The 21,408-nt window shown below is 52.2% G+C and overlaps 2 protein-coding genes across 8 annotated transcripts; one reads left to right on the top strand and one right to left on the bottom strand.

Moving 5' to 3' along the window:
- Positions 1-480: 480 nt before the first annotated feature.
- Positions 481-11,589, bottom strand: LOC119146417. Of its 4 annotated transcripts, XM_037384016.1 has the most exons (5): positions 9,623-9,754; positions 5,578-8,926; positions 3,076-4,146; positions 2,752-2,930; positions 481-1,309 (listed from the first exon to the last, which is right to left on the bottom strand). In XM_037384016.1, exons 3-5 carry the CDS (start codon positions 3,488-3,490, stop codon positions 932-934), a joined length of 972 nt encoding a protein of 323 aa, XP_037239913.1. In that variant the 5' UTR covers positions 3,491-4,146; positions 5,578-8,926; positions 9,623-9,754; the 3' UTR covers positions 481-931. The 4 variants fall into 4 exon arrangements, with proteins under 4 accessions (XP_037239913.1, XP_037239914.1, XP_037239912.1 ...); XM_037384017.1 differs by lacking the exons at positions 5,578-8,926; positions 9,623-9,754 and adding an exon at positions 10,751-11,589; XM_037384015.1 differs by lacking the exon at positions 5,578-8,926.
- Positions 11,590-11,693: 104 nt separating this feature from the next.
- Positions 11,694-21,402, top strand: RNPS1 (RNA binding protein with serine rich domain 1). Of its 4 annotated transcripts, none has more exons than XM_037384019.1 (8): positions 11,700-11,793; positions 14,962-15,153; positions 15,515-15,670; positions 15,980-16,171; positions 17,386-17,488; positions 18,302-18,455; positions 18,950-19,091; positions 20,269-21,402. In XM_037384019.1, exons 2-8 carry the CDS (start codon positions 15,083-15,085, stop codon positions 20,372-20,374), a joined length of 924 nt encoding a protein of 307 aa, XP_037239916.1. In that variant the 5' UTR covers positions 11,700-11,793; positions 14,962-15,082; the 3' UTR covers positions 20,375-21,402. The 4 variants fall into 4 exon arrangements, with proteins under 4 accessions (XP_037239919.1, XP_037239916.1, XP_037239918.1 ...); XM_037384020.1 differs by lacking the exon at positions 11,700-11,793 and adding an exon at positions 12,190-12,616; XM_037384022.1 differs by lacking the exon at positions 14,962-15,153 and having other exon boundaries at positions 11,694-11,793.
- The last annotated feature ends 6 nt before the right edge of the window (positions 21,403-21,408 follow it).

Raw genomic sequence — 21,408 nt, 5'->3', positions numbered from 1 at the left:
CATCGTGCCCCTCTCTGCCTGAGCAGCTCTGCACCACCAGCAAACTGCACGAGAGAGCCTAATGCACTCCCCAGTCCTCTTGCTGCTGGGGACCACAACCAGGAGGACCTCCTGCCTACCACAAGGAGTCAGAGGAGAGACAAATACCCAGCTCATGCCCAGGTGCAACTCTTACTCATAGGGTCCTGCCTGTATCCTGGCCAGACAGTGGGCAGGACCAGTGCCAGCCTCCAGATCTGCTGGGAATTTGGGGTGAGGAGGGTGACCTCGGTGGAATCTGCTCAGTAAAAGATTGTTTCCTACACAAGTGTAATACATCCCTAACAGTGCAGCAGTTGATGCCATGCTTCCAGTAGCATCCTTTGTGTATGGGTTTGAGCACCCTGCACAGCTCCACGCAGGGTGGCAGCACCCAAGACAGATCCAGCCTGCTCGGTGGTGGGGTGACAGGTAGGTAAAATGAAGAAAGAGATCCCATGCTGTTTCTGAACCATGGTGTATATAGATTTTTACTGAAAAGGCTCTACAGAGGGAGAGCACAAAGCGTTTGTGTGATTGAGGATCACGGCACTGACCCTTGTAAGAGGCATTTTCTTTGAGACCCACCTATATGCTGTATCGCTTTGTTGCATCCTCTACTCTCAGGCAGCCTGCCTGCGCTGCTGAAGTCCATGGGCCACCAACCAGCTCCAGCACCAGCTGGGATGGGCAGCACGGGAGAAGTGAAGCCTCAGCTTTCCATTGCCCTGCCTCTCACAGCAGGCAGCCCCTTTCAGTCAGCAGGGCTGAAAACATGAGGCACCAGTGACCTTCTCTGCAGGGTGCCCCACACAATCCTTAGGCAGCTGCCACAGCCTTCGAGAGGTGGCTCTTCACAGCTTCATCCTGCCATCAGCTTACTGCTGCTAGGGCATGCTGGCGATGCGCCAGGTCAGATGAGCTCCATCTTGAACTGGCTGAAGTTTGGCATGGTGGGCGAGGGCTCGGCCATGCTGCTGAAGGGGATGCAGGGCTGGTTTGCTGGCACAGCACCGTGGCTCACAGTGGAGCTGAGCTGCTGCAGTGTCATCAGCACCTCCTGCTGCAGCCGCTGCTGGTGCTCCTGCTGGCGCTCCAGGTGGCATTGCCTCTCCAGCACTGCATGCAGAGCCTGGCTCAGCTTCTGGATCTCTGTCTGTACAGCATCCAGCTTTTCAGCAATGGCGTGGGAGCTGGGAGCAGGGGGAAGCACTGGTCCGCCCCAAGCAAGGTTTTGATTTCCAGGACTCATGGCGTTCAGCAGGGCAGTCTGAGTGCTGGCATCTTTGACCTGGAGTAGGGAGTAGGCAGGAGAGATGGGAAGGTGAAACGTTACCAGCTGCTCCTTCAGTGGTGTGTAGGAAGAGACAGATTTATTCTGCACTTAGCTACCAGGCATAAGAGAAAGCTATCACCTTGTTGCAGACCTCTAGACCTCCCACACTCTGAGCTGCACTTCATCCCCACCCAGCCCCTGTGCCACTACTCCACAGGAATGCCACCTTGCCCTGCATGCTGTCAGCACGTGCTTAGCCATCTGCTGGTGGATGCTGCTAGATGGCAGCCAGGCTCCTCATGCTGATGCCAGGCCTGTGTTTCTTCTGCAGGGACAGAAATAGCATGTCCTGTTTGGTATTTTTTTTCCAGCCCCTCCATTTCTTGTATTGCACCCTGAAGCACATGGCTGTTCTGTTCCCCAAGAGGAGTCGCATGCTGGTTTGGAACCCCAGGGGAGCCTTTCTCCTGGAAAGGGTGTTGAACAACCTGTGTCCTCTCAAGCAGCTGGCAAGGGCTCTCGACAAACACCTGAGCAGGCTGAAGAAGGCATTGGCCGTGTCCAAGCAGAGACAGGGCCTCTGTGGGTGAAGGCTCAGTCTGACTCACAGCTGTTGGCAAGAAAGGCAGTGCCAGCATCCTACCACCCTCTGTGCAGTAACAGCACTGCCCATCAGTGAAGTCTCCGGAGGTAGGAGCCTGCTCTGAAGGGGTCAACCATGGGCACCGGCGCAGCCCCACAGCCACAGCGCCCTTCTAGCAGCCCACCTGGGGCTGGTCCTGGGTCCTCTGGGCCACTTACATTTGCCCTGTGACATGCCACAGCTGCCAGCAGAGCTGGGCTTGGCCGTGGGGCTGGCCAGCTGGCTGCATGCCCACCATGGTGGGCAGGAGGGCTGCACAGACAAGGACCTGCTGGGACAATGCCTGCATGGCCACAGCCTGGGGGTCTCATGGCATGGCGAGGCAGGGGTGTACACGTTAGGGATGACGTGTCCCAGAGGGCTGCTGTCCTGGCTGCGTCACCCCATCCTGGCCTGCCACTGCCCTTCATCTCGTGGTGCGGCACCAAGCCACTTGGTCACTGCCGTCCTCGTGGTGGCTTGAGGAAACTCCTGAGCTGGTACAGAAACTGAGCTTTAAAGAGGGGGTCTGTGAGCTGCAGGTTGGGGGCCAACGCTGGCAGAAACTGGCGTGATCGTGGCCTGCATCGAGGGCAGCAGCGAGTGCTGGCTGCGTGCCCCGTGGCCCTGGCACACAGACAAGCTTGCCAAGTGCCAGGGTCAAGGATAACTGGAGTGCGGCTAGCGGAGGCCGGGGGGCATTTCGGGAGCCTTTCAGCCGCAATAGCCTGCCCCAGCTGCGTGGTTTAGATGCAGCAGGGCCACCCTGGCGGGCAGCACTGCAACAGCTCCTGGCTGGAGCAGACAGGCTCTCCCACCCTGTCTGGCATCCTACCTTTTTCTGCAGGATAGCCCTGTCCATGATCATCTTCTTCTTCGCCATCAGGGCTGGGTTCCTGGCAGAGGGTGCGACCAGCCGCCCTCGGCTGGGCAGGGGCTGTGGCGGGGCGGCCGTGCCCCCCGAAGGGGAGCTGCTCCCCAGGGCCACGGGGGCACCTGTGCAGCTGTCATCACCTGCAAGGGACAGCGAGAAAAACGCCTTGGAAGGTGGCCCTCGGGGATGCCTCGGTGGGGGACAGGGAATGGGGAGCCCCTTCCCCAGCCCAGCGCTGCCGGGGGAGGCCATGGTGGTGAACCCCTGTGGGGAGCCAGGCCTTACCGTTCCCGGGGGGCAGCCCCAGCCCCACAGGCAGGGCCTCCCCGAGCTGCCCGCTGCCCTGGCAGAGTGAGGCCACGCTAATGATCTGGATGCCCTCCTTGGTGTCCTGGCCGCCAGCAGGGCAGAGTGCTCGGCTGCCCGTGGGACCCCTGCCGGGCACTGCGGTGGGGCAGGCACCCAGCGGCTTGGGTGGCTCAGCCTCGTGCCCCCGCAGTGGGGGCCAGGGCTGCTCCCCATCCCAGCTGGCCGCCGCCACCACGGGCTCCACGCTTTTCCGCTTGAGGAAGAGGTACACGGCCTGCGGTGTCACCCGGATGCCATCCAGCTCCAGCACCTTCTTGATCTTGCGGAAGCTCAGCCCGGCCCTGCGCAGCTCCACGATCCTCCTCTTGGCGTGGTCATCCAGCCGGCCCATCGCTCCCAGAGCCTGTCCTGCGCCCAGCACCTACATCCCTGGGGCGCAGCCGCTGCAGGGGTGCTGGCAGCCCCCCTGGCAGCCCCCAGCCCTGCGGTGGTGCTCGGACTCCACTAGTGCTCTAGTGCTCTGCTGACCAGCCACCAGCCCCAGCCATTGGTCCGTGCAGCGCCATCCCCTGCTTCCAGCAGTGACGCTGGTCCCAGCCAGACAGGAGGAAGGAGACGGCTCTTCCCAGCACAGCGATGACAGAGAGCCCAAAACCTGTCCTTTGCTCACGTGGAGCCCCCTTTAGAGTGGGGGGTCCAGCCTGGCCTCCCAGTCCACCAAGAGCACAGAGGATAGTAACAGGCTTGGCTCTGCCCAGCGCCCCAAACTGGACATTGACTCCACGCTGCCAGCAGCAGAGTGAGGAAATGGGAGCAGTCAGGATCCCAAGCAGCAGCTCAGCATCCTGGGAAGCTCACCAGGAGTCTTGGCAAGCAGCAGCTCATCGCACGAGGCCGGCAGGTCCCCACCATAGCCCTGTGCTTCCTTGGTGGGCTGGAAAGTTACGGCAAGCAGAACTGAGGATGCCCACGTTGATAACTACTGCAGGGAAACCGTTGGTGCTGCAGAGCCTGCCCTTTGGGTCTGGAGATGACACTGTCCCATACCTTTGGGAGAAGCAAAGGCAACAATTTATATACCAGTGGTAAAGGCGGCACAACTATAAACGTCATGACTGTACCTCCTGCACTTCCTCTTTCTCCCCACGTGCACAGCCATGGCTGGTGGTGTCAGTCAGGGGACAGAGGCTCAGGACACAGTCACACTCGCTCTGCATGCGTGGGTGGCATAACAGGGACTGCGCTGCTGGTACAGAGCCTGCAGGCATGTCTCCTCTGGGTTGCACCCCAGAGGTGGGACCAGCCCCTTCCCTTGCTGCAGGCATCATGATGAGGCCAGGTCAGGATGGACAGCACTTCATGTTGTGTATGTGTGTATATACAGTTATACCTAAATGGAGATATACCTATTTATGTGTATATATAAGCTTGTATGTATGTATACTACCAGCCTCCTTCATCTGCAGGTGTTTCTTGGACACTCAGTGCTGCAACTGCTGCCTAAAGGACATAAGTTTGGGGTTTGCCTCACTGAGATAAATAGCCTCCAAGCATTCCCACAAGGCAACAAAACACTTCTCGGATTAGCAATGTATAGTAGAGGCTACCTCAAGTGGTCACTGCCAAGCAGATGTAATATAGGAACATTTTCCAAACCCCACTTCCCCAGGCACATGTGGATCTTAAAAAGGTACAATAGTCTCTGTGCTTCCTTGGCCACCAAAACACTGCCATCAGCCACAGGGAGAAATGGAGCCACTTAGTTTGACACAGGAGTTGTGCCCCTCTGCGTTTTACTCCTTCCATGGCAAAAGAGAGAGACATTAACTCCAGAGATATAGACTGTACTTTGACCCAGATCTGTTTACATCTACAAATCACCCCATGCCCTGCTATGTGCATTAGGGACCTTGTAGATAAGAGCTGGGGGAGTGGATAGAGAAAAACATGTCCCTGGATGCAGATACTGCAATTGCAGAGCAAGAGGAAAGGTCAGGAACACCCAACCTTCCCCATGCCAAGGGGGGATGCCACAAGGAAACCACCACCTGGAGCTTCCTGTGGCTGCCGGTACAGGAGCTCGGGCCTTGGCAAGATACTCTGCCCTTTTCCCAGGGCGTTTCAAGACGTGGCCAGAGGACACTAGAACCAAAGCAAAGCAGTGTAGCTATCTGAACAGCCAGCAACAGAAACATAAAGTTTACATAAACCCAGGAAAGCCAGCACCCCACGTGTGCAGCTTTCGTCCAGCCTCTGCACAGGAGGAAAGATGATGACAGCACCATGGAGATGTGCTGACTCTACACAGCATCTCCGCCAGCTCCCTCCTCACTGAAGACCTAGGTTGCTTTGTAACATCCCCAGGTCCCAGCTCCTTAGCCTGCTCATCCCTTCCAGACCTTCCACAGCCCTCCGCAGAGCTCCCACCACCCTGCCTTCCCGGGCTCAGCGACAGCTCACGGGAGGCATGGACCATACCTGCCCTGCTCATGTCAGCTCAGCATTCCCAATGCAAGCTGTTCCCCACAGCCTCCCATTTTCTGGAGGGATAGCAGGATGGGGAGTCTGGCCAGGATGGCTTCTTACTGCAGCACGTGGCTCCACGCCAGCAGTGCCTGTCTGTGGGCAGCAGCTCCATGGAGATATCATCAGCACCCTGGGGCTCAAGGGTAGCTTCATCCAGGCTCCTTATGCTTCGAAAAAATTGCCTTTACAGCAGGGCTTTTTTGAAAAATACATATTTACTGATCAGCGGTAGACCCGCACCTGGAAACCCATTTCAGAGAAGACGCTGAAAAGCAAGCTGCAGGTCAGGGTCCAGCTGGCGAGCAGGAGGCAAGCACAGGCAGAAGGGCCAGGGTGAAATCCAGCTGAAATCCTGCTCACTTACACCACAAGGGCATACACAAAGCACACAGCTGCTAGTCTCTACCCTGTCAGGTAGGAGAAAAGAGTTGCCAGGGAAAGCAATAGGTCATCCTTCCAAACAATAGTTTTCCAGCAATTTCCTCCAAGATCACAAAAGTCAACCTCCCTGACAGCTCGGGTCTGGCTCCATCTCTAGCTACGCCTTTTTTATCCAGGTCCTGCTGCGAACTTGCAGCTTTTCTGTACTAAACATGCTCCCCATTTCCACAGCTGAGTCCACCCCCTTCTCCTCTTTCTGCCTCTCCAGAGGGGATTTTCCCAATGGGGCTGCGGCCTGTCATGCTCGCAGCTTACGCAACGCAGCTGCTCAAGTTACACACCCACTGAGATGAGACCTTTACACTCACCTGGCCTACAAGATGTGTTACTCTCCAATAGTTTTTGCACAAGGTAAAAATAAAAATCCATTCAATGAGAGGGAAAGGTTCAGGTATCTTCCTAGACCTGTGATTTTGCATCGGGAATGGAGTTCCCTTCACTTCTCAGGGCCAGGCTGGGGTGAAGTGGTTCCTCTGAACATTTACACCACCTGGAAGAAGTTCATTCAAGTGGTGGCTTTGCAGGGGGACAGGGAAAGGGAGCGCATCAGTGGAAGCAAATTCACAGCACTGCAATCATGTGAGCTTCCTCTCTGCCTTTACCCCTTTTCATTTCTGTGGATATCAGGAAAACGGAATGGTTTCATCTCCTCCAGAAAGTCCCTGGAACAATCTCATCTGGGCTGACTCAGCCTTTGCTATTTCTAAAATAGAGCAGCACCACAAAGTTTGCTTGGCTTGGAGGTTTCCATACAAAGCACAAGCACTGTGAGCTGCGTGGGGGCACTAGAAGTCCCCTTTTCCAAAACTGCAGCTTGCTTCCACCTACCCGGCTATCGCACTGTGCGCCAGCCACAGCTGCAAGTCATTTTGCAAGCCCCGATTCTGCAATTGTGCCTGTGTGGACACAGCGATGTTCCCCTGCGAGCTAGGATAGCTTCAGTGAGATTACTCGTGGGTCTGCAAGCATCCTTCCCCTGCCCACACCCCTTGTTTTGCAGCGGGAAGCACACTCCTAGGGGGAAGACACCATAACTGGAACACTCAGCCCAGAGCTACAGCTGCAGAGGACTGTCATGCAGCACCACAGGCTCCAAGTTTTGCCCATCAGTGGGTTGACTCTCGAGACCTTACTCAGCCAGTTGGACACATGCATTTGTGTGAAGAGCTGCATATTTTGTTATACAGCCAGGCCTCCAAAAGGAATTTCACTTCAGCCTGCCAGTTTAGGCATCTGTCCAAATTTCGCATCAGCCATCCTTTCTTCAGCAGCTGCTGAACCCTTGCAATGCCTAAAGTCTTCAAGTATTTAGCTGTAACCTTTAACCAGGCATCGCTGCTGTAACACTTCTACTCCATAACTCCGCACACAGTAACATCTACAGAACCACAGATGAGAGCCTGGAGCAACCTTCATCATCACCAGAATTATGTCCTTAGCTCCTCCACTCTCTGGCCCAGAAAATACTATATACAAAATGGAATAGCCTCAAGAGAGGAGAAAGAAGGCGGCACTTGCACACATCCGAGCTCCCTTCAGGCCAGAGTGGATTTAAGGTCTGAGAAGGAGGAAGAGCATGAACTCAAGTTTCCTACAATCCAGGTGAAGGTACCCAACCATTAGCCTTAGGGCAAGCAGCAGGCTTTTCTTCACCACTTTTTTCTGTGCCAGTGCAAGCCCCAGCTCCAGAAGGCAAACCTGATGAAGAGGAGGTCCCCAGCATCTGTCCTGCAAGTCCCTCGGGATAAAGCTTCCCTGCTTGCCTGCACACACATACACCCACCGGCTGCGCTGCCACCCGCTTGTCCCCAGCCTTTCTGCAGCCCTGATTACCAGGGTTTGAACGCCAAATTTCCCAAGAATTAAAAGTTAGTTGTGTGACCACTGAGCTGACTCGTGTCTGGGAAGGTTGACTTTTCCCTTCTGTCTCAGCTGCACACCTGCTCTTGGATGCAGGCACCTTTTACCCTGGGGAGGTGCAAGCAAAGCTTCTTCTGAAACTCATGCTGGGGTGAAGCAGGGAAGAGTCAGATCCCCGCCGAATCTTCAACGGACAGTAGTGCCATGCCACAGTTGTGCAGCTGCTTTACCCTGGGGTTTTATTTTCTCAATGGCTATTTGGTCAGCTGGGTTAGCTGCACAACAGCACACCCATGGCCAGCCTGACCCTCAGGGACGGAGCAGCCTTGGAGAGATCTCGGCACCTACCTACAGATGGACTTGACCAGATTCAGACAAGAATAATAAATGCCAAGTATCTCACTGCCCTGCCTTTACCTGCACAGTCAACATTAGCCTCTCTTTAAAGTGTTATGCAGCTTTAAGCCTCCGGCCTCCAAAGGTGCAGCCTTTCCAGCAGAGAGAGTTGCAAAGCCTAAACCGCAAACATATATTGAATTTCTACTGTCTTTCAGGTATCTGAAGAGGAAACAAATAAATCACTGCAAAGCGTAACATGATGTTTGTTCCTCGTAGCGAAAGCAAGACGTTTGAGAAAGGTTAACATTGAGCAGGCATAACATCCTACAGTGCCAGGGCATGCTTTCTAAGTGTTGCAGGAAAACAGAGAAACAGTGCATCATGGCACAGTTGTTAGGCTAAGAGCCCTGAAATACAAACGTGTGCATCAACAGAAGTCTTGAGCTTGTCCATGGCTCAGCTGCCAGTGTGCACTGCAAGACCCGGCCTCAGGCCTCGAGACAGGGCAGGCCAGATGCTCGGAAGCTACTGCTGAAGACTTAAGAGGAACCCCCAAAATCTCCTTTTTTCTGCTGTTCCAAAACTATGTAGCGATTCAACAGTGCAGCCATCGGAAACCGGGGCTCACCTCCAAACTCTGCAGCGATTACCAAGGTTGTTACTACAGAGAAGGATGAAAAGTTCAGAAGACAACCCCCCCCCATCCTGCAACCCCTCTAAGGAAGCCGCGAAGCCGGTGCTTTCTGAGGCCGGCCACACAGGTAACCCCGCTCAGTACGGGTGCAGGACCGAGGCGGACACCGGGCTGAAGCCTTGACAGCACCGGGCAGACACCAGCACCGGAGGCTGCGGCTCGGTCGGCGCTGCCAGCCCTACGAGCCAGCGCCAAGCGCCGCCTGGCACGGCGGCCACGGGCCACCGGGCCCTTCCGGGGCTGACGTGGAGCTCCCCCGGGGCACGGCCCCGAGGGCGGCCGCAGCACGGGCGCTCCCGGCCCCGCCGCCTCCCGCCGCGGGGACGAAGGGGCAGGGGAACAGCGACCCGGGATCCGGCACCGGCGGAGCTCCGCTCCCTCCTCGCCCGCGGGGCCGGGGCGGCGCTGCGCGCTCCGCCGCCTTCGGTCCGCCCCGGCGGCCTGTCGGTACACGGGCAAGCGCCGGGGCGGCCGGAGCGGGGCAGCGTTTCGGGTCGGGCGCGCCGCTCCCGGCGCCGCCACCGAGCCTCAGCGCCGGAGCAGGGACCTCCCGCCGCCGCGGGCCGGCCCTCCCCCCGCAGGCCTCGCTCCGCCCGCACCCGTCGCGCTCCCAGCGCCCAGCCCCGCTCCACGCCCGGCGGCACGGGCAGGGCAGCCACGTACAGGGACCGCAGACGACCGCCGGGATCCTCCCAGGCGACGGCACCGGCCCGCGGGCAGGGCCCCGCGGAGGCTGCGTTTGAACGGCTGCGACCGCTTTGTTTGGCTGGGGCAGCGCCAGCGCGGGCTGCCGGGAAGGTCCCCGGGAGGGGACTCGGGCGCGGGGGGAGGAGCTGCCGCTTAACTCCTTCGGGGCAGCTCCGGGGCGCGGCGCCGCGCCGCCGCCGGCCGGGGCACAGGGCAGCGCGGTACCCACGGCAGCGCCGCCGCCCCGGGGAGCACCGGGAGGGGCTGCGTGCGGCAGGCTGGGCTGCCGGCATGGCCGGGGGCCGCGGCACTGCCCCCCGCTCCCGCCGCCCCGTGTCCGCCGGAGCTGCCCGGGACGGGCCCGAAGGCTGGGCGCGGCCGGGGGGGCCGGACCCGCGGGCTCTCCGCCGCCGGGCCGGGGCTGGCCCCAGCTCTGCAGGGCACTGCTGCAGGGAAACGTCTGGTTCTTCACAGTACTTTTATTTTTCTGCTGAAAAGGAGGTTGTAGCGAGGTGTGGGTCGGTCTCTCCTCCCAAGTAACAAGCGACACGATACAGGAAACGGCCTCAAGCTGCGCCAGGGAGGTTTAGGTTGGGTATTAAGAAAAATTTCTTCACCAAAAGGGTTATGGAGCACTGAACAGGCTGCCCGAGGAGGTGGCGGAGCCACCATCCCTGAGGTATCTACAACACGTGCAGATGCAGCGCTCAGGGATACGGTTTAGCGATGGGCTTGGCAATGCTGGCTTAACAGACTCGACAGCTCAAAGGTCTTTTCCAACCTCAACGATTCTATGATTCTAAGATCGTCACAACAGTCTACCAGTAGTCCTCAACAGACACCATCCAGTTTCTCTTTGAACCCATGTAAACTTTTAGTAGCCCACAACATCCTATGGCAGGGAAACTGGCCCTTTAACGAGATGTTGAGTGAAGAACAACCTTCTTTTGTTTTTTTCTGAACCTGCCCATAGCTAGTTTTATGTAATACCCCCTTAGTTTTGCAGCAAAAGAGAAAATAACCAATTATGCTTGCCACACATGATCTTACAGATGCCTGCCCTGTTCTCCCCCAGGTTCTGTGATGAGTATAGGCTGTTCCTACCTTGTGTTCAGGAGGTGGAGCTATCTGCCCTTCACATGAGAGTACAAGGATTTCAATCTTAGGAATTTAACAGAAGTCCTGACTAGCACGCCTGCTTCTCAGGAAGGTTTGTCGTGTTTAAGGCCCTGTATTAGGAATGAGGTCAAAGTATGCTCCTGACTTTGTTCCTTGGAAGCCAGGAAGCCAGTACAGCTGGAATCCACTGGGACCAGGTCAGATGATCTCAGATCAGTACTTCCAGCGGCAAATTTCCTGGAAGTTCACAGCACACATTCTGGCAGGGGGAAAAAAAAAAAAGGCAGAAAATGGCTTTCCCACTTAAATGACTGGATTTATGAAATGCCACTGAATGGTGGTATCACTCTTCTCTTTGTGCCTTTTGCGCTTCCTGCGGGTCAGGCAGCTGGCGAGTGCGCCCTCTGCGGTACCAGCCCTTTCTGCTCCCCAGGGGAGCACATCTGCCACAGCCCCAGATGTGTGGGTCCGCAGCTGGAGGCGACGCTGGGCGTAGCACTGCCAGGAGGGCCCGCGGCTCGCTGCGCTACGGGAAGCCAGGAGGCGAAGGCCCAGCTGCGGCTGCCGTTACTGAGCGGGACGAGGCCTGCAGGAAGGCGTGACAACTGCTGCTACGCCCACCGGCGTAGCTGCGGAAAGCCGGGCGAGCCGGCCCCGCGCAAACGGGACTGACCGCTCGCCGTGCCGGGGGCCGCACGGGCCGGGAGAGCGGGGCCGGCACCCCGCAGCCGCGGCCGCTCGGCCCGGGGCAACGAGGCGGCTCCGGCTAGCGAGACCCGACTTTACCGGCCGCAGGGCGCGCCCGCCGGAGGGCGCAGGCCGCAGCCTCGCCGCCACTGGAGCTCCCCAGTGAGAAACCGGTTTCTCTCCACAAGAAGGCCCCGGCCCCGGCCCGCCCCCTCGCTTTAAGCCCGCCCGCCCCCGGGCGTGACGCCATCAACGCGTGCCGCGCGGTGCCCCTTCCCGCCCGCGCTGCGTCTATCGCGCGCGACGGGCCCGGAGCGGTGGCTGTGGCGGGCGCCGAGGATGTGAGTGGGGCCGGGGCGGGGGCCGGGGCCCGGGCCTCGGGGGATCGGCATCCATCCGGCCCGGCGGCGGCGCGGAGCCGCCCCGGCGCCGCGCGGAGGTGCCGAGGGGAGCGCGCCGGAGCCGCCGAGGAGGAGGAGATGGCCGGGCGAGGGTCAGGGACGGGGCCGCGGCGCCGCGGCCTACCGCGCCCGGGGGCGGGGAGGGAGGAGGGGAGGCCGGGCCGGGGAGGGGCTGGGCGGGGCCGGGCCGGGGCCTGGAGGGGAGCGGGGACCGGGGGTCCCGGTGCTGCTCGCGGCCGGGGCGGCGGGAGGAGCGCTCTGCGGGCCCGGGGGCGGGCGGGCCGGCGGCGCCGGGCCCGGTGGAGGCCGCGGGCGGTGCGGGCTCTGCTCTGAACCGACTCTGTGCTTGGTCTGTGCTTTTCTCTCCCTGTTCCTCAGCCCGCGCCTCGGCTTGGCCCGTAGTATGGCAACACGTACGGTGCGGTCAGCAGCGACAAGCCCTCGGTCCGCCTGGCGCCGTAACGTACCCCATGGCGCTCGAACCGGGACGCGGAGCTGGCTGCCCCTGCGCTCCTGCGGCCCCGCTCGCTGTAGTTAGCTTGGGCGAACGGCCGTAACTTTGCAAAGAACTGCCGAGCGTTGAACCCTCTTCTCCTCACACGAGGAAATCTTTTCCCCATTTTGCAAATGAGGACCTGAAGCAAACTGCCATTAAAGGGCTTGCCTGTAGTCGTGCAGGAAGTCTGGGGGAGAGCTGAGTTTGCTTCCTCTGCTACAGAATTGCAGCTCTGTAAGAGTGCAAGTCAACTCTTAAAGCAGAGAGGTGTGTGTGCTTGAAATGAACATTTGGCCTGTGTAGATTGCTCTTAGACTTTCTGGCATTTTGGGTGGGTGCTGAAAAAAACATTGACCTGTTAGGGACTGAGAGATTTTTTTGATTGTAAGGAGGAAGCACGTCACTTAGAAATGCTTTTGTTTTACACCGTTGTGTGAAGACCATGATTTTAGTTTTCTCGCATCTTCTGGTGAATGTCTGAACACATGCAGGTGAAACTGCCTGCAGCCGTGTCTCTTAGGCTGAGGTTTCCAACTGAATTAAGCTAGGCAAGTGGCATTCTGGAGAAAGGTACATGCGTTTTAGTGGAGGGCAAACAATGGTTAGTTTGGAGGCCGCTTAAATGCAGCATATACCATCATAGAGAAATCTGCTGGATTTTTAAACGTCATGTGGCTAATTTGTCTGGCATGGCTAATTTGTCTGGTAAAGCGCCTGCTTTGAGGAGTGGTGCCTGAGTGGTAGCTGTTTAACTGAAGCATTACCTACTACAGCAGCGGTCGGATGACAGGAAAGCATGTGCTGGTCTTCCTCTGTGCTCTCTCTCTCTTCCCTCCTTCCAGCAGGGGTGAAACTGGAGCCAGCTATCAGACAGTAATAGATAGTTTTGTATGGCCGAGCTGATAGCATCGCCACTGTGATAGTCCACAGATTCAAGAGGAGTTGGTGTGCAGGAAGAGATAACACAAACCTGACTATGGTGTATTTAGGAGAAGAAAGGTGGGAAAGGAAAACACCAGATTTTTTGGTCTTGTGAGTCTAGAGACTTGTCTGTTCTGTTCTTCCAAGTGAGTCAGCTGGTTTCATGCAGTGGCAAGTGAGCTTGGCCCCCTCACACTTTGCACTAGAAGCGTAGAGCTGGTTAGAAATGTCATAAAGCTGAGTGAAGTACACAGGTTTGCTTTTATTAGTCACCTTTGCAGCACCTATGGAACAGTCCTTGGACTGTCTTCTTACTGCCACTGGTGTTAGAGAAGACGTTTCCCCCTCCCAGCAAGCCCTGCCAGTGTCACGTTTGTACTGTGGGTTTCCTGTTCTCCATGCAAAAAGGCATGGGTGTTGCTTGACTTCTGGATCTGCGGAGAGCTTGGTTTGCGAATAGTCATTTGTGTTGTTTTTGGGGAGTTGTTTTATTAGAGAAAACTGTGACGCTGAAAATCAGGAAAATTAGTTTAGCTGTTCAAAGTGATTTCTTCCCAAACATAAAGTTAATTGCAGTTTAGAGAATATGGTAGTTTCTTAGCAGAACCTGATACCAGGAAGCATAAAAGCAACAAGACTGTTGGATGCAGTGAGCTGGAGAGGTTTTTTTTTTTCTTGTTAACTAATTTTACCTGCGATGCATGTGGGGATAAAGGTGTTTCCAACATCATGCAGTACTGTGGATGTTCAGCGCTGCATCATATAAGCCTGGCGGTTCAGGAATGCTTGTGCCCACTCTTCCATTTCCTGAACATTGTGCTCATAGGTAGATAACAGGCGTTACAGCAAATCAGATCTGCCACCTCTTTTAGTGGTTATTAAAACACACATTGGAGGCAGCTTTGTAATGCAGGTGTTAAACAATCCATGTGGAATAGTCAAAATGCAGTAACATTTAGACATTGCAGAATATGTGATGGATGCAGCCCCCTCATGGGAAACGTCTGGAATTCAACCAATGCTCAGTATTTCAGTGTTAAGTAGTGGGGTATTAAGTTTGTCTCCTTTTGGATCTAGAGTAAAGAGGGAACTGATTGGGCGTAGCTGAGGTCAGAATCCAATTTAGACTTTTCTGCTAAGAAGTTAAACTGGGATCTGTTGTAGCAGCAGTGCAGCAAACTGGGCCCTATAATCTCAGCTTTCCAAGGCTGACAGAGCCTTGGAAGCAGCTTGTTGAGGCTGAAAGCAGCCACCATTCAGTGGAGTTTTTTGCTCTCAACAACCCTTTCTTCCTGACAAATGTATGCTCTACAGCACAGTTTGTCTTTGGAGAAAAATCAGTGTTTACTCCTCTGGAGGCAAGGCTTTTGTCAAGAGGCATGAGCTGCACGTACATGTTGCAGGGAAAATGGATGTCCTCTGTCTGCCATGTTTTTGGTTGGAGAATTAAGGTCCTTTGTACTTCTGTGAATGTCAAAATGATAGCTTTAAACACGGGTGGCACACGGTGCCAGTGTGAGCCAGCACAGAGACCGGCTGTTAAGAGCCATGTAACAGTTGTGTGTGTAACTGAGAAGTACTATGTAGAAGTCAGTTGATGCCCAGTGTGCTGCCATTGTTGCAAAGCAGGTTCGTTGTTTTATGCTTATCTGTTAACTTCTTGTTTCTAAACCCTTTTATCTTGTCACTAGGCTGTTCTTTGGAGTTTATTGCACTCGATTAGGGATCGGTTCTCAGAATCAAGGAGTTAGAAGTGAGATTTGAGATAAGTGAGGCCCATTCGGTGCTGCTTTGGACGCCTCCCAAGGGGAAATGGAGTTATCAGGATTGAAAAAGAAGAGTTTGCTAGGACTCAAAGAAAATAATAAAAAATCCAACACTAGGTAATGGCATTCTGTCCGAATTTTCTAGGCTTAACAAAACTGGGGAGGTTACAGGGTGCTAGGTCTCTCCCAGTGAGGATGAGGAATTGGAAATGTACCTCTTTCTGCGTGAATTTCTGTATGTGAGAATTTCTGTATGCTATAGCTGTCTTCCTGAAAGCTGCTCTGTATTGTAAAATATTTACCTTTTTCTAAAACGTCCAGGCTTGGCTAATGCTTTAACTCTGCAGTTATGGTGATCTTGAGTTACATTTGAAGTTGTGTTTTGTGTTGCTGTTCTGTTCTTTGCTGGGGTGTGGGTTTATTTTGTTGTTTGTGGTTTTTTGTATTAAACAATGTCTTCTGGAATTTGTTCTTGAAGGGCTCCCTCACCAACCAAGCGCAAGGATAGGTCTGAAGAGAAATCAAAGGACCGGTCCAAGGATAAAGCAGCCACTAAGGAATCGGGTGAAAAGGATCGTGGTCGAGACAAGACACGCAAAAGACGCAGTGCTTCTAGTGGGAGTAGCAGTACCAGGTAGGTACTTTTACAGATAGTAACAAATTACAGTGTTTTCAGAAACCACCACTTTGCTTTCTGGTATGTATCGTTCACTGCGTCATGAACTTCTTGAAAGTTTGTGTTGTGTTAGTCACAGTTTTGTCTAACTTAAGGGTGTTTACATGTTTGGGGTATGAATTTCCTTTGCCTGTGTGGTGAACTATGGAGCTTAAGTTTTCATTGTTTTAACTCACAGTTGTGCTCTCTGTAATTATCAGCAGGTTTTTCAGCTGTTCTTTTTCTGGTTACTCGGCTCATTTTTATCCTCCCCTCCTCCCCCAACAGATCCCGTTCCAGCTCAACTTCCAGTTCAGGGTCCAGTTCCAGCACTGGTTCTAGCAGTGGCTCTAGCTCCTCTTCTGCCTCAAGCCGCTCTGGGAGCTCCAGCACCTCACGCAGTTCCAGTTCCAGCAGCTCCTCTGGATCTCCAAGTCCATCTCGACGGAGACATGACAACAGGAGACGCTCCCGCTCCAAGTGAGTTTTATTTGCCTTCTGGGAATCACTAGATGGCAGGTTAATTTCTCTGTAGAATACAAGATTGCGATCAGAATAGATTGTTCTCCGAGGGCTGTTTGCTTTCTCCATAACTTAAGAAGTCTGAATTTTGTTAGAATGGGTGTGCTTCTTTTGCTTACAATCAAAACACATGACCTGTAGGAAGAGAGATTAAAAACTTCATTTTAAAGAGTGATTTTTAGGTATTTTATTATGTAGAGGCAGTTTTAATTAATGTTTTCCCAATAGTGTGGGACCATATGAGCACTAGATGGGAGTAATGCTCTGCAGTTCCTGCGAATTACAGCCAAGACTAACAGAAAGGCCAGGGCTGAAAATGGTGTGTATATATGTATATGCATGTGTATATGTGTATTCTTATGTATAAAAAACCCCAAAAGGGTATGTTGGGGGCAAAGGAAGCATTTTCCTGTAAGGGTAGGAATCAAACTGTTGATGTCCATACGGTTTTTCCTTTGGATAATTCTGTAGGTAAGGTGCTGTAGGCTAACAAAATCTACTGAAGTATTATAAGGCAGTGTGTTTTTTTTTTTAGTGTATCACTCAATTTATGGACAGGAAGATTAGGAAGAAGCATAAATAAAATTTTTTTGCATACTGAATTTTTTATTAAAATTACGTTCCAGGTTTTGTTTCTTTTTTTAACTACAAAGAAACAGTGATATACAGCTACTTATATAGGGGTTTTTAAAATTGTGACATTTCTGGACCTCTGTAGTAAACAAGATACAGAAACACAAATCATTGGATCCATTAATTTGCCTGGTTGTGGTATGCTTTGGTGTTTATGTCCTCATTTTGCCTCTTTAATTGTTGAGGCAAAGAATTTCTTGTTTCATTTTAACAACCGGCAAATTCGTTAATTGTGGCCAACAACTTTATTGAAATGTTTGCTAAATACCATGTTTGTTGCCGAGGTTGCAGTAAAGTTGAAAACTCCCAAAAAAAGGCTCCCCCATTCCGGAAGGTTCTAAAGTAAAAGCAGACAAGACAAATGCAAGTCCTGAGGTGTTCATAAGGAAAACACCCTCACCACCACCGCAGCACTTCCTAACCTGTAGTTTCTTAAGAAAAAAGATGCCCTCCCAAGAAAAACATGTGACAACGGCTGGGTTCTTGGTTGTCTCGCATGTTCTCTGAAAACTGTAAACATTTTCTGTTGTCAAAATCAGGTCCAAGCCACCCAAGAGAGATGAAAAGGAGCGGAAGAGGCGGAGCCCATCACCCAGACCTACAAAAGTGCATGTTGGAAGGCTCACTAGAAACGTGACGAAGGTAATGGCATGCTCCCCTGAAATAACGAGCTTGTGTATCTTCTGTGGGGACTTGTGAGTGGCTCTTCTAAAGCTCTCAAAACTTTTTTTGTTGCTAGAGTGCTGCCAGGGTGTTGATGTTGGAAATTCTTGCTTTGTGTTCAAACCACAGTGAGGGTTGGGGTTTTTTTTGGTTTCCATCTTTCCAGTGAGGAAAATTGTGCTAGGACTGTACTGGATAAAGTACAGCGCAGGCTTTTGAGACTGTAGTGTTTAAGAGGTCTGTCAGCTTTGTCAGTATTTCAGACCTTGTGTCCTGCCTTACTAGGAAGAAAAGTGCAGAAGTTGGGATAATAGCTGAAGTTACCTTGGAGGCATTAAGGATACCTGGAGGTTCTTTATAGAAGATCTGAAGAGAGCTGGGCTGGCTTGAACTGTCTTTGCTAGAATGTAGTTTAAAGGTCTTCAGAGATAAAAGGTTTAGGGTGCTGAAAAAAATTATGTGTTTTAAAAACATTATTAACAACTGGACCTTAAGAGTTTTCAGGTGAGGGCGTAAGTTCCCTTTTCAGGTGCCCAAGATTTTTGCACTAGTTGTGTTTTTGTAGACGGTGTTGACGTGCAGCACCTTAAGGTTTGGAACAACCTGAGGAGGAACTGAACAGACAACAGTAGAGAAAGCAGTTCCACAGTCAGGCCAATGAAATATGTCTCTTCTTGATGGTGGCATTGATTTAAAGCTAATCTAGTGCTGTGGATTTACTGCTGCGCTGTGCCAGCCAGTCCAGGTCAGTAAGTGTGGTCTGTGTCCTTAAGACTTGCTCTTTCTCTGCAGGATCACATCATGGAAATTTTTTCCACTTACGGAAAGATTAAAATGATTGACATGCCAGTTGACAGGCTAAATCCACACCTCTCTAAAGGTTATGCTTATGTGGAGTTTGAGAACCCAGATGATGCTGAGAAAGCCCTGAAACACATGGATGGAGGTAGGTATCAAATGCTGTAAAGAGGCTGGATGCTTTTAAAAATCTTTGGAGCAGATGAGTTTGATCTGAAAATGAGTTAAAGGTAACAGGGAAGCCTTTGGAGAACTGATCTGAAATACTGTTTGTTTTCAGCCCAAATGGCTTTGGCTTTTGTGAGGTTCAGGATAGATTTGAAACATTACAGGACTATTAAAATGGTTTTGGTTTGGGTTTTTTTTTTCCACAAAAAAACAGTAATAAAATTCTTTAAGTTTCTGTGAAAATCTTCCCTGGTTAACATCTGAACTGCAATTTGATAGGATATTAGTTTAAGAAGTATAGTACGTATGTGGACTTTGTCAAAATAACTCCTGAGGGGGTGGTGGAAGTAGCACTATAGGCTGATGCATGCTTCAGTTGCTTGTGACAAAAGCTGTGAGGTGCAGTAACGTGACATGTAGATGTTAGCATTGGAAAATACTTACTTCTTCCTGTTTCTGTGATTCCCTAAAAAGGCCAGATCGATGGTCAGGAGATCACTGCCACAGCTGTGCTGGCACCACGACCTAGGCCGCCTCCCAGACGCTTTAGCCCACCCAGGAGGATGCTGCCACCACCACCGATGTGGCGCAGGTCACCCCCTCGCATGAGGAGAAGGTGAGAGCTCTGGCAATTTTATTTCCTTATTGGTGTAACAACATGTTATCAGTGAAAGACTTGGCATGGGGACAATTTAATCCTGTTGGACTTGACTTTTCCCTCCAAATGACAGGAGCACCTTTTGGGAATTAGTTGGACCTGGATTGTACTTCTTAAGTCCTTAAGACCAGGGTGACCTACTCTGGTCTACACCCTGAATGCAGTCTGGAAATGTCAGATGCTTTCCAGCCTGTTTTGTGGAGTCCCTTCTGCATAAATGCTTCGAGGTGAAGTGGGAATGGACTTTATGGCTGGCAAAATTTTTTGGCAGCCTGCTCCATCCTTCTGATTGCCCTTGCACCTCCCTCCCTTATTTCTGTGAATGGGTACATGATCAAAAAGCAGCCCTCGTGCACCAGGTGTGTGGAGCACACTGACCCCCAGACATGACCTGACGTGCATGTGCTTGCTGTGTGACTTCGGACTGCCTTAACATGCTCAGATAAGAATTTTTTCAGAGTCTTCCTCAGCACCTAGATGGGCTCCTCTGTCTTGGAAATCTGCTTAAAGTCTTGTTACTAGTAAAAGCAGCTCCTGTTAGAGCCACTGGATCACTGAACAGCTTTCAAACTACAGATTTAAAAATGAGAAATAGCTAATGTGGCACAAGATCTGCTGCCTGTTGGGCCTCCTTTAAACACGCCTTTTACAGAAGTCTGGTAAATGCTCGATTTGGCATTCCCTTCTTATTGTTTATTTTTCTTCCCTAGTCTAGCTTCTGTTATCCTGTCCAGGCTCTGTTCATATTCTGTGCCTGGAACCTTGGTGTGTCATGCTGGTGGCTATGCAGATTGATGGTAGTAATGATGAGCTTGAAGCTTAATGATTTTTTAGAGTTAGATTTCCTCTAAGAAATGTCCTTGTGATTTGAAAGGGTTTATGTAAATCCTTTCCCTGAATATTACTGTTATTACATGGGCCAAAGCTGACATTTCAGGTGAAGGAGAATCTGATGTAGAACGAACTTGAGCTTGTTTTGCTTGAGGAAGAAGACAAGATTCTTGTGGGTTTTTTTGATCTTAAACAGTCTTTCATCTTCGGGGAGATGTTTTTGAAAAGTTGGTAGATGCGCTGACATTACTGGAACCTGTTGCTTTTGTCTCCTAGTGAAAGCTTTCTCCATCCTCTCTGTCAGGTCCCGGTCTCCTAGGCGCAGATCCCCTGTTCGCCGGCGATCAAGATCCAGATCTCCTGGACGAAGGCGCCATCGCAGCCGCTCCAGCTCAAACTCCTCACGATAAAGCAAAAGGACTGGACAGCTTTTTATTTTTTAACTTAAATCCCATCAGACTAAATATTGTACCTTTTTTTTATAATGGGTCTGGGTGAGGAGGAGTGAGAGAGAGAGATAATCCTGGCAGGGAAGGCAACCTAGGAGGAGAGAGCAACAGTTCCTGGCCAGTAGGTAGCCTTTGCTGTGGGGCTTCTAGTTTCCTGGCATTGAATTGAAATTATTTTAAAATGGCTTTGATTTTTAAAGGCTGCAAAACCATCTTTTCCAGATAAACATAAGGAAAGATGTTACAGCCTCTCTTTCTCCAGTTAGCAGGCTGCTGCTTGGTGATTTCTAAACGCTTAGCACGCTGTACAGATGAGCATGTAAATCTTGAGCTATTTCAGAAACCCTGTATAGTAAAGCAGGGAGGCATTTAACTTGATCTCGAGGTGCCAGCACAGGATTTTTCAGAGCAGCTGGAGTCCAGATCTGCACAAGACTTAAATACCAAGTTGTCACTTTATTCCAGTTCCCAAACAGATTCCTAGTTCCTGCAGAGTAAGCTGGTTCCGCAGGGTAAGCTCTTCTATAACGCATATAGCAGGTGATCACCACAGAAACAATGGTATCCACTGAACACGATACGTTAGAAAAGAAGCTGGAAATCTTAAGAACTGCTTTGTAGCTGTGCCCATAAGTGATTTCTTCCACCTTTTCTTAAAGCGTTTTGGTAAAAACTTCCTACACAACCCCGCAGTGAAATAGTGCGAGTGCTTCTGCTTTTACAAATCTCAAGTTAGCGACTGAGCATCAACCAACCCCCTGGAAACCAAGGCAGAGAGGGAGGCTCGAGGCCGTGATGCTGGCTGGATTAACTGGGGTTCACGTAGGGAAAGGCAAAGAATTTACCACCTGTTGTACAGTCAATACTATAAAGATTTTTTTTTTGTTGTTTTGTTTTGTTTTGTATAACTTTGTAGCCTTTGGGGCCATGTTGTGTTTGTACTTGTGTAGGACGAGCGACGTTTGAATAAAGCAGTAGGGTTGAGAATAGCCGGC

Source organism: Falco rusticolus, chromosome 4 (assembly GCF_015220075.1).
Source record: "Falco rusticolus isolate bFalRus1 chromosome 4, bFalRus1.pri, whole genome shotgun sequence".
In the NCBI taxonomy this organism is placed as follows: domain Eukaryota; kingdom Metazoa; phylum Chordata; class Aves; order Falconiformes; family Falconidae; genus Falco; species Falco rusticolus.
The sequence above is the reverse complement of the archived record's forward strand: the minus strand, read 5'-3'. Positions and strand labels throughout refer to the sequence as shown.